This window comes from Chelonia mydas, chromosome 3, assembly GCF_015237465.2.
Source record: "Chelonia mydas isolate rCheMyd1 chromosome 3, rCheMyd1.pri.v2, whole genome shotgun sequence".
NCBI classification, from domain to species: Eukaryota; Metazoa; Chordata; order Testudines; family Cheloniidae; genus Chelonia; species Chelonia mydas.
This window is the reverse complement of record NC_057851.1, coordinates 107343482-107361604: the sequence shown is the minus strand read 5'-3', so window position 1 is coordinate 107361604 and position 18123 is coordinate 107343482. Positions and strand designations below refer to the sequence as shown.

At 41.3% G+C, this 18123-nt stretch overlaps 1 protein-coding gene across 3 annotated transcripts in view; it reads right to left on the bottom strand.

Moving 5' to 3' along the window:
- Nucleotides 1-337: 337 nt before the first annotated feature.
- GRM1 (glutamate metabotropic receptor 1) overlaps nucleotides 338-18123 on the bottom strand; it is a 251247-nt gene continuing 233461 nt past the window's right edge. Inside the window, exon 9 of one of the 3 annotated variants that reach the window (XM_007056263.3) lies at nucleotides 338-3995. In XM_007056263.3, coding sequence (XP_007056325.2) covers nucleotides 3140-3995 — 856 coding nt within the window. In that variant the 3' untranslated portion in view covers nucleotides 338-3139. The remainder of the gene's footprint in view (nucleotides 3996-18123) is intronic. The other 2 variants (XM_043543088.1, XM_037894932.2) reach the window with 2 other exon arrangements.

The following is an 18123-nucleotide window of genomic DNA, read 5'->3' as shown; positions in this document are numbered from 1 at the left end:
TAATAGTCCCATTGAATGAATTTTTGTGGGACCAGGTTCCTAGGGCCCAATCCTGCAAACACTTCTGCATTGTGCTTAACCTTACTGTGTAACTCCTCAATGACACCACTCACGTAGATAAAGTTTCTCGCATGCATCCACTATCAGGCATTTTCAATTTATCTCATGAAACAAAAATTAAGAATCTTTTAAAATAATAAATAGAAAATATTTATTATACAGCATCATCAAGATCATTTGGACAAAAAGGCCATTTTAATCAAGCATTTGACAGGCCAAAAGAAATAACTTTTACAGGAAGTTTAATAGCTTGTACAGCCACATACACGAAGGTGAGTTCTTGCCCTTTAGATACACTTTATGTATGTGTATGTTTACAGTTTTAACAATTACAAACTTAGAGCTACTATACTGAATTTCAAGAAAACTCCTACTCATGATATTATGATTAAACAGTAGTAAAGTCAGTGCTTAATGTGTTCAAATCAGCTAGGTCAGACAACCAAAAATTTACCATAGGCATACATATCGATATATCTGTTAATCCCTTTGTTTCATCTAACTCATGGCTTCAAAGTACTAGCCCTGTTGCTATTGGTAGCAACACAAAACATCTTATACTAATAATAGGTATGAGAAGATGTAATCCTTTGCTAGTATGCTTATCAAGAGATAAAACATTTTTTCTTATTTCTTTAATCTATCTACAGTTTAAAAAAACAAAAAACAAAACTGTGAGCCAACATAAACAAACCCAAAGGCATCTTTAGGTTTGACCAGAGACCTCGACCTTTTGACAAAGATGTAGCCGTTTCTTTGGGCAAAGTCAATTCATGCTTTTTACATCAAGATGATAATAGCAATTGGCAACAAGTCATATTGAAAGGAATATCATAAAAAGAAAAGAGTAAGGATTAAATATCGATTCTGATTTGGGGTACCGGCCAATTCTTTTAATGCTGCTGCTATATAATTCGATCAAAAATAACAAACGCTTGGGTTTTAACAGAAGAATTGATTACTGGCAACATGCATTTTTAGAGTAAAAATGAAATAAAAGGGAAAAAATCAAGTATAAATATGAGGAATTCAGAATAATTCTGGCAGAAAACATACAAGACCTATGACAAAAAGCAATTATGTAATTATGTTGGCATGAAAAGAACACTTCACAAATATCAAGAGAAAATTATGGGACAGATCCGCAGCTGAAGTCAATCAAGCTATGACAATTTACAGGAGCTGAGGATCTGCTCCATATGAGTGGCTTATATAACATAATATCACATATATAAACAACAAAAACCAACCAATGAAACGAACCAAATCAAACAAATCAGAGTTCATTGAATTGATGCACTAAAGCCACAAGAGTTGGATCTGGATTTTGAACCCCAGAACATTTAAGAATGTTTGGGGCGGGGTTTTGGTTTAGGCCCATCTTTGGCAAATGTGTGAAATGTGGAGAGAAGAGGGTGTGAAGGACAGAAAGAGAGAAGCATAAGAATGACCATTAAAAATGAAAAGAGCAGAAAGGGAAACCACAGAGGCAAAATCGAAAAGGGAGGAAAAAACACAGAGACCGGGAAGAAGACGTGTAAGTAGAAGAGGCTGAGAGGTAAATGGACAATGCTGAATAGATCTGGGTCTTTGTGTACACCTTAAGCACTGGTGAAAGTTCTTGTCTCAACATGATTTTATTTGTAACTATCTGAAATAACTAGGAAATGGTCTAAATACTTTTTCCAGTCTTGCCTTTATAGTTTTAATACTGGCATGTACAAGATTTCTAAAACAGACTTTTTATTTTGGTTAACCACACTTGTTGCAAACATTTAAAGTAACAAGCTCTCAAAGCACTAGTGATCAATAGCATATTTCCACATAATAAAATATCTGCAAAATAAAGCATCTATTATAAGGGTAACAACTGTCTTAGCTTATATATGAAAAATGTGTTAGCACAGCGTACAAACCTTCAAAGATCTATTGTATAACAATGCTATAAAACATGATTGGAACATAAAAATATCCATGTATATTTGTAAGACAATCTTCCAGTGGCAGTTTATTAGACATTACATTTCACACATACTATACTCACACACACAGACACAATCATACACTCATTCTCTTGCTTCTACGATGGATTTTATGACCCACGATAAAGAATTGCCTTTTTGTTTAAAGTAGTAATTGTTGCTATAAGTATACAGTTATTTTTGATGTATTTATTCCTATAGTAACACAAAAAACAATGTAATCACATGGCAAATATATTGTATTATGAAAGGTTAGTTGGTAAATATTTTGCTACGGTAAATGTAATGTAACAGTTTAGCCACACGGCTTGCAATCTTATACAAAAGGGCAGTTCTTCTTAGTACTTGGAACATTACAAGTACTACAACAAAGGCTCTTTTAACCAGACCTCTTGAATCTTCATCACAAAAAATGTTGCGATTATCCTGGCCCCTTTTCAAAATCAGCACAAGTTAAAAAAGAAAATCTAATGTGAGCAACTGATTGTTCCGACAAAATTCTTTTAAAATCATATGTCAGCATGTTGTCTTTGCTTTTCCCCAACAGACACACTACAGTGACTTACATTTGCACTTTATCCACCTACTAAACCAGAAGAAATATATATATATATAAACTCCCAGACAGAGATCTCTTCCCTCATTCCTGCACACCCTGCCCCTTCCAGTTCTTGAGTCTGCTGCTTCTGCACCAGATGAAGAATTACAGCCATGAGATGTGCTAATGACTTATCCATGGTTGCATTTATCCAGAGTCATTTCCAATCATTACCAAGAGTGTGTGTGAGTGTGAGTGATTTTTATGTTTACTCATTTTTTTGCTATAGAAGTTGTTTATTGGGTTTGTGCTTTGTCAGAATTTCCTATTGTCTTCTCAAAGTACAACACTTTTTAAATTATTTTTTAACAGCTAAATAATTTGAGCCCTCAAATAGATCATTTTTAGTGCAGGATACAGTTTTTGTCGCATCACATATAACATCACATTCTGCTTTCTCATGCTCTCCCACCCACATGTCTTGGTTCTTCCGCCCCAGCAATTTCCAGTTGACAGCAGCCGAAGTCCTCCTTGTTCACACCTTGATGTAATCCTCGTTCTACAGAGTGGAGGAGCTTTGTTTATAATCCCTCAGGATGACCGAAGCGTAGGTCACGTTTGGGGGGGTGCAGAGCACTGACTCCGACACTGGGGAGCTGGGCACCGAGCTGCCAGAAGCCACCGAATCTCTGAAAGGAGATGGAGGCGTCAGCGCTGGTGAGTCTTCTAGAGTCAGTTTGCTAGTCGCCTGCTCCTCTTCCTCCTCCTCCTCCTCCTCCTCCTCCGTGGTCTCCGGCCTCTCGTACACATATCCCTGGATGAGCTTAAACTTCTCGCTTTCCAACTCGTCGGCCGGCGGCGAGACCGGCTCTTCACTAAAAGTGGCCATCTGGAGAGGAAGCACCTGCTGTTGCTGCAGTGGAGGCTGGTAGAGGGCCCTCACTCCATTCCCTGCATTGGGCATGGGGATCACAGAGTTGAAGTCAGGAATGCCGGTGGCAAACTTGCTGACCACGCCTTGTAGCTGCTCCACAATAGATCTCTGCTGCAGCACCAGACTCTTGGGGGGCTGTTCAGGTAAGAACAGGTTGGTCTCTTCTGCCATTGCCTGAAGTGGGGGCGTTGCTGTCACCCGCCTGTGCACCACCATGGAAGTGCTGCAGGGCTGGCTGAAGCGCACTGGCTCGCTCTCTTCTTCCTCCACCACATTGTAGAGAGTCTTACTGCTGATGTCTGAAAAAGTCAGGCTCGTGCCTTGGCCATGGTAACTTTTAGTGAGGGGCTTGATTACCGCTGTCTGATTGCATCCCGTCTCCTTGCTCGTTACATGCATTGAGAGTCTGTGCCACATGTGTTGTCCCTTGGGAACATGTCTTCCACCTGGTTCAGACCATGACACAGACTTTCCATTAGAACTATGAATAAAATAAAGATGGGTTTATTTGCATTTACCATATGCACACATGTACAGCATAACAAACAAGCCTAGAGAAATACTTGGCTGCTTTGCCTTATTAATCAGTTCCCCTGCGAGTCAGATAATCTCAGAACAAGGCACAGAGAAATAATATGAAGAGAAACCATGATTTCTCTTAAAAGCAGCAATTACCACAATTTGCATCTGAATCCAATTATTCCCTGCCAGCTACTGACCCTACAGCCAAAAGAGAAAACTTGACACTGAGGGCATTGGAAATGTTACCCAAATTTTAGGCATGGCAGCCTAAAATTGGTTTACATCTAAGTTTGCTCACTGTATCTTACAGGGAAAAACAACAGGCAGAGCTCTAATTAATGCTGACTGCTGTTTACATGAAAGATTTCCAAACTGCTGGAAGAAAAACAAACCACAGTCTTAGCCCTTGCCATTTAAAATATTGGTAGCAGAAGGTACTGCTAATAACTCTTCCTGTCCCGTTAGCCAACCCTCTCTCCCTTTCCCCCTCCCAAATTTAGACATACATTAAAAGTCCCAGATATTAAAGTATCGGAGGGCCTTCCTAGAGGTAAATCCAACACTCTGCTCCACTTTTATGATTTGTGAACTCATAGGACAAAAGCTTTGTTAATTGCCCCATCCAGCCATGGAGAAGTATATGCAGCAGGCCTCCTCCCATTGATTTGAATGCCAGAAAAGGGAAATAAAAATAGCTAACAGGAAGATTTTTCATCTCTTTGCTGTTTGGACTCTGACAAGGGCTGGAATGAAGAAACAGAAAAGCAGAGATCCCCAGGATTGACCTGGGGTAAGCCCTGAAAAGGCATTCAATGCTGACAGATCACTACATCTCGTTCCTCTTTTGGAACCCTAGATCAATGGTGGGCAACCTACGGCCCATCAGGGTAATCTGATTGTGGGCCACGAGACATTTTGCTGAAGTTGACCATCCGCAGGCATGGCTCCCCGCAGCTCCCAGTGGCCGTGGCTCACCATTCCAGGATAATCTAATTGAGGGCCACAAGTTGCCCACCACTGTCTCAGACTGAACTCATTTGTCCATATATGTTGCCTGCTTTAACCTGTAAATAACTCTCTGATTTCCTTTTCCTAGGCAATAAATTCTTAGTTAGTTTACTACCACTGTTGTTTGTGGTGTGAGATCTATGGAACAAATTGATCTGGGGCAAGTGACTGGTCTTTTGGGACTGGGAGCAACCTGAGTAATTTGTGATTTTTGGTGTAAGTGACCATTTATTACTAAGTCCAGCTTGCCTGAGTGGCTAGATAGACTGGAGAGCCCAAAGGGACTGGCTGTGACTTCGTGGTAGGACTGATTTAGTAATCTAGTTCACATTTGATACTGGGTTGGTAAAATCCAATTATAGAACACACCACCGTTTGGGGTGTCTGCCCTGTTTTTGACAGTCTGCCCTGAGGTAGGCACTCACTGTCGTGAACCATTCCAGACAGCATGACAAAAGGCAAAAATAAAAAAACTGTAGAAAGCTGTTCACAGTTTGTTGATTTGTTTGTCACTGCAGAGCAAGCCCCCGTATTTTCAGTGCAGAGTGGATTTAACTCAACCCACGGACAATTTTCAAGCAGGGAAGAAAGTGCTAGCATTTTAAATAGTTGTTTTGTGCAGGAACTAGCAGCTTGTGATGCATGGCCAGAAAGGGTTAAACATCCTGCAAAATAAATAACCTTCAAAAGACATGTGGAGGGATAATGGTTGTATATTTACATATGTATGAGTAGGGTCAATCAACAGTCCCTGTCTATGCTATATTCTGACAGTTCAGATATTAAAAGAACATCCTAGCATTTAAATGAATTGTAAACATGGGTTATCTCGGTATTCATCTGCCTTTGAAATGTACTGTGAACGGTGGAGGAATAAGCAAATTGCCTCATGTTAATTCTATAGCTAAGTACTGGTGATGGACCTCCTTCAAAGTCACCCTAATTACCTTTTGTTCCCGGAGGAACTCCCAACTTGTCAAAGAGGACATGAAATTGTGTAAAAGATTCTTGGGTTCTGATTCTGTCATCTCAGATCTGCTTGAGGCTTCATACAGGGGAAGCTTAGGCAAAAGGACTGAGATCCTAGTCCTAAGCTGGAATACCCTGCAATGACTTTGGACTATAACCTAAGAACTATTTCTGAAAGAACTCCACCACTACAGAGCTCACCATCTCTGCTATGAATCTGAACCTCAATGAATTGAACTCATGTCTGTATGTATATTGATCTTTTAACCATTCTCTCTCTCTTTTGTTTTGTAATACATTTTAGTTTAGTTAATAAGAATTGGCTGTAGTGTGTATTTGGGTAAGATCTGAAACATTCATTAACCTGGGACGCAATGTGTCCGATCCTTTGGGATTGGTAGAACCTTTTCTTTTATATGATGAAATAAGATTTTCAGGAATCTTCATCATATTTGACGTGGGTACCTGGATGGAGGCCTGAGGCTGGATCACTTTAAGGGAAATGTGTTGTTTGGACTTCTGAGTAACCAGTGAGGTAATAAAGAAGCTGTTTTTTGCTGGCTTGGTAAATCTAAGCAGTGGAATATCCACCAGCTTTATGGGGATTGTCTGCCCCATTCTTTGCAGTTCACCCTAATCGAGTGACCACAGCTGGCCCCCATTGGAACCTGGTCACCCGGCCTATATAATCATCCTGGGCCAAATATGCCAAGTCCTTGCTCAGGCAGAACTCTGTCAAAGCATTCTAAATGCGGCTTTTGGTGAGAGTGAAAGCTTGAGGACCTGTCCTGTGTTCTTATCCTCAGAAGAGGAACCAAAATGCAGTGAACCAAAGAACCGTGCTTTCCTATCTTCCTCTGCCATCCCTGGAAGTAGTGCCTGAAAGGGAACAGTACCTCAGCAGCTATAGCACACGTTACAGAATGGTGATCAACAGAACCAAGCACAAATATTCTCACTGCTGACAAAACCAATAGAAATAGTTACGGCAGATAGATCAACCACTTCTGCAGGGAAGCCCAGGGGAGGAGAAAAACTAAGATTCCCCACACAGCGCTACTTTTGAGTTCTTATCTCAGGAGGAGGGGTTTGCTCCCTAGTGGAATAAGCAGGGGTCCAAACTCTGTGATTTCACTGGAGGTCCAAGGCAATCCACATGGAAGCTCTGTACCTCTGTACTTCTTCCTGAACCCATGTGGCTGTCCCTGTCAGCACAGCTCCACCAGAGCCACACTGACAAGGTTTTTCCGACTAGTCCCTGCTCCAGAAAAATGGTCCTGAATGTTTTGTTTCTTCTGCACAGATTCCTCCCCAATACTGTTTTTCATATAACAAGATATCACTGTGAAAACTACAGTGGCAAAATGCAGCTCTGTGGAAATGGTAGGAAAATGGTGCAGAATGAAATCCTGTACATTTGGGGTATGGGAAGGAGAAATTTACAAAGTGACATGCCATTTTCTATTTTGGTGCAAATATTCGTGGAGAAAAAAGAATTTGAGATGGATCTGTGTTGCAAAGTTCAGAGCTAGAGCCAAGGGGTGGGTTTTGGAGACAAGGGTTTGGTTTGGCCCGCGGGGGCCAGTCACAATGTTCATACATCCAAAGTATGGATATGATAGGACCCAGAGTTTTGGCTAGAAAAAAAGTGGAAATTTCCCAGTGCTAAAGAATACAAGGTTTATAGTAAACAGTGAAAAGATGAGGAAGATTTAAAAAAATATTCTGCAGACTGTCACAGTTATGATCAATATGAGCTGTGTGATCGTTTGTTTTTAAAATGCTGTAAACATAAGCAAGTCAAATAACTGAAAATGTTAGAGGAAGATGATTTTATATCCACAGAAGTACATTTTAATATACAAAGTTTTATAAAAACACTTCCCACAGAAAACATTTGGTCTGCCGTTGAGTTCGATGCAATTCTCTACAGTATGTTGGCATTGCATTCTTCATGATACTCTAAGGAACACTGCAAAAAGAATTTCTGAGTGACCATAAGGATGACTATTTTTGAGACACAGCATCCAAGTTAAGAGAACAATTTGTGTAAACAGAATACACGTAAAACTGATGGAAGTATGATGCTCCCTCATGATAGGGCTGTTCTGGGAATTAAATGTGGCATTTGTAATAATAAGATGTGTAATATAAAGAAAAAAAAACACAGTGAACATGAGAACCAGGGGATAGCAAAATTAAAAAGAACATAAGAATAGCCATACTGGGTCGAGCAATAGTCCAACTAGTCACTATCCAGTCTTTTGACAGTGGCTGGGGCCAGATGCTTCAGAGGGAGTGGACAAAACAGGGCAGTTATCAAATGATCCATCCTCTGTCATCCAGCTTCTAGCTGTCAGAGATTTATGGACACCCAGAGCATGGGGCTGTTTCCAGGACCATCTTGGCTAATAACCACTGATGGACCAATCCTCCATGAACTTATCTAATTCTTTTCTGAACCTAGTTATACTTTTGGGTTTCACAACATTCCCTGGCAACAAGTACCAAAGATTGACTGACTGTTGTGTGGAGAAGTACTTCCTTAAGTTTGTTTTAAGCCTGCTGCCGAATAATTTCATTGGGTGACCTTGGTTCTTGTGTTATGTGAAGGAGTAAACAACACTTCCTTATTCACATTATATAGTGGCATTATGATATTTTCTACCTTATTTTCTACCCCTTTCCTAATGGTTCCTAACATTGGGTTAGCTTTTTAGCACATTAAGTAGATGTTTTCAGAGAACTATCCACAATGTCTCCAAGATCTTCCTTGAGTGGTCACAGCTAATCTAGAGACCATCATTTTGTATGTATAGTTGGGGTTGTTTTCCACTGCGCATGACTTCACATTTATCAACACTGACTTTCATCTGCCATTTTGTTGGCCAGTTACCCAGTTTTGTGAGATCCCTTTGTAATTCTGCATAGTTAGCTTTGGGCTTAACTATTTTAAGTAATTTTGTATCATCTGCAAATTTTGACACCTCATTGTTCACCCTTTTTTCCAGACCTTTTATTAATGTGTTGAACAGCACTGGTGCCAGTACACATCTTTGGGGGACCCCACTACTTACCTCTCTCCACTGTGAAAACTGATCATTTATTCCCACTCTAGTTTCCTATCTTGTAAGAGGAATTTGAGAGGAATTTCCCGTTTATTCCACGACTGATTACTTAAGAGCCTGTGGTAAGGGACCTAGTCAAAGGCTTTCTGAAAGTCCAAGTACAAAATCTTGGGCACAGAAGAGGGAACATTAGGTGAAAATAACATCTAATAGCAATGTACTTTAAACCTCAATCCAGCAAATCACTCAAACACATACCTAACTTTAAGCATGAGTAATTCTATTGATTTTGCTGCTCTCTCTCATTCCCATGCAGATTTCCTCCAGCACTGTTCATGTTCTCATTTCTCAACTCTGCTCTCTCTCATGCTAAGTAGACTTCATTATCATCATCTACTCCCTCATGCCTAACCCCGGTGTGTCTCTTCCCATCTTTGATTCACTCTTCAAACCATCTCTTTAGCGTTTTACCTCATTCTGTGCCCAAGATCTTGAATATTACATGACAGGCAAAAATTGACACTGCCAGGAACTCCCTAGCTCCATCTTCATCTACCTCTTCCTCCCACTCCATTCATTTCCCTCCCTACCACATTTTTGCCTGCTCTCCTCAAATCCAGATCTTCACTAAAACTCCTGCTTCTGCCCCCCACTATGCCTCCAACACATACTAAAAACCCCCAAACTAACAACCATATGATAATCAAACTAACTTGCAACTCCACCACCAACATATGTAATAACTACTCGTTCACTCACTTCAGTTTACTCTATCTGGGTGAAATCCTGCTTCTACTGAAGTCTATGGGAGGTTTCCCATTTAATTCAATGGGGTCAGGATTTCACTCTCTCTGATGGTTATGTTAATTATATCTGAACTAGCTTTAGAATTTTAGTAGCCTTGAGAGGGGCCCATCCTCTCACTCTCGTCTTCCACTTTACTACTTCACTCAATTTCTCCGTCCCCGTACCCCTTTTTTCTATTTATTATCTTCTCTCATGTCAATTTACTGTTAATCTGTTTATTCATATTTGATACAGAAGTAATAATCAAGGGAAACATATAAATATGTGAGCTTTGTCACTTTAAAGTCAGAAGGAAGGCAATCAGGGAATTGGATTCAGGTTAGTGGATCCTGCCAAAACATTTAACATGCAGCAGAGCAGTTGTTATTCTAGAACTAAGATCAGGCACCTTGAACATGGTTATTTGGAATTCAGAAGTGAAGGTGGGGCTGGGAGAAATCTACTGAATACACACACATTAAAGCGAACTATAAAATATAAAATAGTACAGGAAAAAGAGGAACCTAAACTATTCATTCAAAGCAACAAGTACTATCCTGAATTCATTTGGGATACACAAAGGGCCATTTCATAAGAGATCATTAAGAACATAAGAACGGCCATACTGGGTCAGACCAATGGTCCCATCTAGCCCAGTATCCTGTCATCTCATAGTGGTCAATGCCAGATGCTTCAGAGGGAATGAACAGAAAAGTTCAATTATCCAGTGATCCATCCCCTGTCATCCAGTCCCAGCATCTGGCAGTCAGAGGTTTAGGGACACCAAGAGAATGGGGTTGCATCCCTGACCATCCTGGCTAATAGCCATTGATGGTCCTATCCTCCAGGAACTGATCTAATTCTTTCTTTAACCCAGTTATACTTTCAGCCTTCATAACATCCTCCGGCAACAAGTTCCACAGGTTGACTGCGCGTTATGTAAAGAAGTATTTCCTTGTCTTTGTTTTAAACCTGCTGCCTGTTAGTTTCATAGGGTGATCCCTGGTTCTTGTGTTATATGAAGGAGAAAATAAACACTTCCTTATTCATTTACTTTGCACCATTCATGATTTTATAGACCACTATCTTATCCCCCCTTAATTGTCTCTTTTCTAAGCTGAACAGTCCCTGTCTTTTTAATCTCTGGTCATACGGAAGCTGCTCTATACCCCTCATCATTTTTGTTGCCCTTTTCTGAGCCTTTTCCAATTCTAATACATCTTTTTTGAGATGGGGCATCCAGAACTGCATACAGTATTCAAGGTATCCGTGTGCCATGGATTTATATAGTGGAATTATGGTATCTTCTGTCTTCTTAGCTATTCCTTTCCTAATGATTCCTAACATTATGTTAATAAATTGGTTAGTCTCTAAGGTGCCACAAGTACTCCTTTTCTTTTTGAGAATACAGACTAACACGGCTGTTACTCTGAAACCTAACATTATGTTAGCTTTTTTCACTGCTGCTGAGCATTGGGCAGCTGTTTTCAGGGATCTGTTAACAGCTAGTTTAGATACCTCATTTTTTATGTATCGTTGGGATTATGTTTTCCCATGTGCATTACTTTGCGTTTATCAATATTTAATTTCATCTGCCATTTTATTGGCCAGTCACCCAGTTGTGTGAGATCCCTTTGTAACTCTTCGCAATCTGCTTTGGACTTAACTATCTTGATTAATTTTGTATATTGTCTGCAAACATTGCCACCTCGTTGTTTACCCTTTTTTCCAGATCCTTTACGAATATATTGAATAACCCTGGTCCCTGTACAGATTCCCATAGAATCCTGCTATTCACTTCTTTTTTATGAAAACTGTCCATTTATTCTTACCCTTTGTTTCCTGTCTTTTAACCAGTTACTGATCCATGAGAGGACCTTCCCTCTTAGCCCATGACTACCTACTTTTCTTAAGAACCTTTGGTGAGGGACCTTGCAAAGGCTTTCTGACCATCCAGCTACACTATATCCACTGGATCACTCTTTTCCATATGACCCCCTCAAAGAATTCTAATATATCAGTGAGGCGTGATTTCCCTTTATAAAACTGTGTTGATGTTTCCCCACATATCATGTTCATCTATGTGTCTGATAATTCTGTTCTTTATGGTAGTTTCAACCAATTTGCCTGGTTCTGAAGTTAGGCTTATCAGCCTGTAATTGCCAGGATCACCTCCGGAGCCGTTTTAAAAAATTGGTGTTACATTAGCTATCTTCCTCCAGTCATTTGGTATAGAGGCCTATTTTAAGTGATAGGTTACATACCACAGTTATCAGAGTAACAGTTGTGTTAGTCTGTATCTGTAAAAAGAAAAGGAGTACTTGTAGCACCTTAGAGACTAACAAAAGTGCCACAAGTACTCATTTTCTTCATACCACAGTTAGTAGTTCTGCAATTTCATATTTGAGTTCCTTCAGAACTCTTGGGTTTATACCATCTGGTGCTGGTGACTTCTTAATTTAATGTATCAATTTGTTCAAAAACTTCTTCTATCAACACCTCAATCTGGGACAGTCCCTCAGATTTCTCACCTAAAAAAAATGGCTCTGGTGTAGGAATCTCCCTCACATTCTCTGCAGTGAAAATTGATGTAAAGAATTCATTTAGCTTCTCTGCAATGGCCTCATCTTCCTTGAGTGCCCAGTGGCCCCATTGATTGCTTGGTAGGCTTCCTGCTTCAGATGTATTTAAAAAAACATGGCTGTTAGATTTTGTGTCTTTTGGTAGTTGCTCTTCAAATTATTTTTGTTCCATCTACTTACATTTTTACACTTGACATGCCAGAGTTTATGCTCCTTTCTATTTTCTTCAGTAGGATTTGACTTCCAATTTTGGGTGGGGGCGGGGGGAATAGCTCAGGGGTTTGAGCATTGGCCTGCTAAACCCAGGCTTGTGAGTTCAATCCTTGACAGGGCCATTTCGGGATCTGGGGCAAAAATTGGGGATTGGTCCTGCTTTGAGCAGGGGGTTGGACTAGATGGCCTCCTGAGGTCCCTTCCAACCCTGATATTCTATGATAAGATGCCTTTTTGCCTCTAACCACCTCTTTTACTCTGTTGTTTAGCCATGGTGGCATTTTCTTGATCCTCTTGCTTTTTTTTTTTTATTTGGGGCATACATTTAATTTGAGCCTCTATTATGATGTTTTTAAAAAGTTTCCATGCAGCTTGCAGACATTTCTCTTGTGACTGTTCCTTTTAATTTCCACTTAACTAGCTTTCTCATTTTTCTGTATTTCCCCTTTTTTGAAGTTAAATGCTACTGTGGTGGGCTTCTCTGGTATTCCCTCTCCCCCACCCCAGGATGTTAAATTTACATTATCATCAGTATTACTGAGTGGTTCTGCTTGGACCAGATCCTGTGCGCCACTGAGCACTACATCAAGAACTGCCTCTTCCCTTGTTGGTTCCAGGACTAGCTGCTCCAAGAAGCAGTCATTAATGGTGTCTAGAAATTTTATCTCTGCATCCCATCCTGAAATGACATGTACCCAGTCAATATGGAGATAGTTGAAATTCCTTATTATTATTATTGAGTTTTCTATTTTTACAGCCTCTCTAATCTCCCTGACCATGTCACAATCATCATCACCATCCTGGTCAGGTTGTTAATAGTATAGTCTCATTATTCAATCATGGAATTTCTACTCATAGAGATTCTACGGTACTGTTTGATTCATTTAAAATTTTTACTACATTTGCCACTGTTTTCTTTCACATATGGTGCCACTGCCCCATCCTCACTACCTACTCTGTAATTCCTATATATTTTGTCCCCTGACATTACCGTGTCCCATTAATTATTATCATTCCAACAAATTTCTCTGTTGCCTATTATCTCAACATCCTCATTTAATACTGGACACTCAAGTTCACCCATCTAAGTATCAGAGCTGTAACTAGTTATTTTAGCACCTGGCGCAAGCAAGCATATTTGCTCCCCCTAGCAATGACATGGGGGGAGGGGCATGTGGGGTCACATCGCCCCCCCCCAGATTTCTGCCTTCCATTTAGCACAGAAGTTTTCAAGCTGTGGGGTGTACCTGGCTTTCTGTGCTGTGGGAGCTGGGGAGCTGGCTGGCAGCCCTCCCTACCCAGCTCCCCAAGCCGGACTGCCTCTGCACAGCCAGGCACTCGGCACAGCTCTGAGCTGCACCTCTGACACACCCTTGCCTCTCCCACAAAGGAGCCTGGCACCAGCTGGTGAACCCCCTTGAGTTGGCCCCATCCACGGAGCCTGGCTGCCATGAGATGCTTCCCTCGGGGCTGCTCCAGGGGGTGTCACTGGTCAGTGCCAGGTTCCTTCGGGGGACAGGAAAGGGTAAGCTGGGGTGCAGCTCGGAGCGGTGCCACCCTCCCTGCCTGGGCAGCACCCAGCAGTGCAGAGGCAGGTCAGCTCGGGGAACAGGGCAGGAAGGGCTGCCAGGCAGCCAGTGAGCGAGTGCCCTGGCACAAGCGGACCGCATGATTCCCACCAGCTTCTCATCTGCCAGTGATGGTTTTTAAACTGTGGGGCATTCGCCCACCCCCACAGTTTGAAAACCTCTGTGCTAAATGGAAGGCAGAAATCTTGGGGGGGCGGGGAGTGACCCCACATGCCCCCCCACACTGCCTCTTTTTTCCGCCTCCAGGGGTTTGGGCCCCGGGCAGCTGCCCTGCTTGCCCCTGCCTTGGTTACAGCCCTGCTTAGTATTTAGACTTCTTGCATTTGTATACAAATACTTATACAATTTGTCAATATTTAGTTGTCTGCCTTCATGTGATGTAATAGAATGGGACTCTTTTTCATTTGACAGTTTCTCTTCAGCTCCTACCTGTACTTTATCAATTTCTATCCTTTCCTCTTTACTAGGATATAGAGAATCCTTGTTAACAGAGCCTCACCTACGGGATGTCTCTGTCTGAACCGTGTGCTCCTCCGCACATGTCGGCTTTCCCCCAGCCCTGACTTTAAAAACTTCTCTATGACCATTTTAATTTTACATGCCAGCAATCTGGTTCCATGTTGGTTTAAGTGAAGTCCATCCTTCCTATATAAGCTCCCCCTTTCCCAAAGGTTCACCAGTTCCTACTAAACCGAAAACCCCACTTCCTACACGAGAGACAACCTGTGCCTGTGGATAGTGGGGGTGGGTACAGAGTGAGGATAGCTGGCTTCAGCAGCATTACTGAGCATGTTCAGTCCATGTGACCCTGCTCAGTACAAGCAGAAAATCTGGGGGGGTATGTGAACCTGCATGCCCCCCCCACCCCCACGTTGCCTCTGCCCTACACCATCAGCTCATCCATGCATCGAGACACTGCTGTTCTGCCTGTCTAACTGGCTCTGCATACGGAACTGGAAGCATTTCAGAGAATGCCACCCTGGTGGTCCTGGACTTTAATCTCTTACCCAGCAGCCTCAATTTGGCCTCCAGTTTGGTCTCTAATACCTTTCCCTATGTCCTTGCTAACTACATATACCACAGCCACCAGCTCCTCCCCAGGACTGCACATAATTCTGTCTAGATGTCTCAGTGTTACCTGTCTAGCTGTTATCTCCTCTTTGGAGCATAGGTGCTGGAACTAGGGGTGCTTGAAGTGTTTCCATTATATATAGGGTTTACAGTTTGGTTCAATGACTCTCAGCACCCCCACTATCCACATTGTTCCAGAAATCCTACTTTGGAGCCTACATTTGTGGGAATGGTGACAGTATGCAGGTGGAGATCAAAATAATCTGAAAAGTATAACTGAAAATTTCATTCACACAAGACAGCTGAAAACAGGCTTTGTTTTTGACATGCTGCCTACAAAGAAGGGTCAAAGGTGAGGAAGACTCAAACTGGACCAGACAGGAATCAGTGCAATAAAAATGCAAGTCTTTATTATTTTCCTGAAACAACATTAATGGGGCCTATATTTACTAGCTTTTGTTGAGGGTAAGAATATAAATTTCATGCATATAATTATTTTGGTTTTTCTGATTTTCTGTCTATTTTTGACAAAACAATGTACTACGACCATTGTGGTTTTAGACTTCACACGGACTATCCAGAAGAGGTGATATAAACTTCAGCCTTTAAGAAAATGAACTCTAGTGATAAACGGTAAGTAGGCCCTGTCAAAAAAATACTAAGTAAGGATCCTCTCCCATATGGTGTGTCACTTTAAGGGTCACAGTTTTAATGCTGCACAGTAATTACCTAATGACCACATATGAGAACTGAGGTCAAGAGTTTTAAGGTGACACTCCCTTGTGGCTAGGAGGAGGATTTACTGCTCTGTTCTCTGACCCCATGTGTTCAGAAGGCGAGTGGAGGGTCTTTTCTTCCTGCCCTCCCCAACTTTTGCCAGAAAGAGGAAAAAAGTTTGGAATACTGGGTTTTTCCCCAAAGCAGGCCAGTAGAGAGAACGCTGTACTTTAATCTTCTAATTTGGCCTAAGAGTAGGCACAAATGGCTGAGCACAGATCAAATTAACGCAGACAGCAGAACATACCACAGTTCTGTGGTAAATCTGGTGTCTGTTCCCATTTGTAAAGCTCAACAGCTGATGATGAGATCACTGCCCCTAACTGTACTTGGTCAATATACAGCCCATTTTTCCCCTCCCCAAGGGCATGATAATGAGTTTTGCCTCAAAATGGAACTGTTATTTTCCTTGCACAGTTGCTGTTTGTGATAGGTTTGGTGACAAGAAAATTAATCAAATCTATTTATTATTTGTTAACTGCAGGTTTTCTAACAACCCTTCTAAGAGCTCGTCATTAGGTTGAGCTCAGTGCTTTGCAAGTTTTTGATGACATAAAGCCCTTTGAATCATCCAGGAGCTACAGGTTTAAGGCAATGTCTACCCAGTACAACATATCTTCTGAATACCATTTCTCTAAATCCCTGCAGCTAACACTGTCTCTATGCCAAATGTTCAGGCAATTTCATGCATGTCCTGTTGACACAACTAAGATGAGCTTATTTGTGCTTTACTGCTGGGGACATGTTTTGAGTGAGCTGCATTTTCTCCTTCTTTTCCACAACAGATACATCTTATGCAATTTGTGTATTCTAGGAATAAACCCCAGGATTTTTCTTTTTGTGTGTTCTCCATTTGTTCCTCTGCTAAGTAACCTGGACTCCATAAGCTGCACTGGCTGCCAATATCTTTCCACAGAGAATTCAAAGTGATAGTTTTAATTTATAAGCCCTAAATCCCAGCTTTTCTGCATACTCCGTGTGTGATGTTGGGACAAGTCACCAAAATTTCTTCTTGCTTTGATTATTAAATGCATAGTAATTCCCTAAATTTGTAAAGATAAATTCATGAATGTTTCTGAGATGCTCAGATGTTACGGTGACGGGAACCACAGAGCTAGATATATAGATAAATGGTTTGTCACATGGGTGACTGCCTCTTTATTTGTCTGATATTGTTATAGATGTAATCAATAAAGGAAGCTGGGCTTGAGCCCTCTATGTTTAAGAGAAGGTGATACAAGCATTTTCTGAATCCTTAGCTTTGGAATTCACTCGCTTCTCCCCGCAATATGCCAAAGCCTGATTTGCTAGCCTCTTCAAACACCCAGGGGAGAAGGGGAGTACCTAATCATGCTGAGATGGGGGATATAGTAGATTTGGCCTAGGCCTGGTATTATTAGACAGGTTTGATTTGTTACTAGTATACAGGCAATTTCATAACTATGCTGAAGAGCTCATTAATCTTGCAGAGAAGGCAGAACAAGAATCAATGGCTGGAATCGGTAGCCAAACAAATTGAAATTAGAAGTAAGGCACACATTTTTAACAGTGAGTGTGATTTGCCATGTGAACAAGCTAGCAAGGGAAGCAGTGAATTCTCAATCTTTTGTTTTCATTTCAAGACTGGATGCCTTTCTGGAACATATGCTTTAGCTAAACAAAAGTTTTGGGCTCAATATAAGGCCAACTAGGCGAAACGTAATGTCCTGTGATATACAAGTAAGACTAGATGATCTAATGGTCCCTTCTGGCCTTAAACTCTATGAATTTATAAATCCTGAATTATTTTTATGCAGCTTGAGACATGGCTATCAAATCCATCAATAAATGATAAGCCCAAACCAAAATCCAAGGTACTGAGACAGTTCAAACCTGTATTTTTGATTCACTGTCTTATCTGCATTTCAGGAGGAGAATGTCAGCTACTGCTCAGTCATCAAGCAAAGAACCCCTTAGTGGCAGAGCTGGAGCCATTTGATCATTTACACTGCAGAGCTAACCCTGCTGTGAGGGAGGGATGTTAT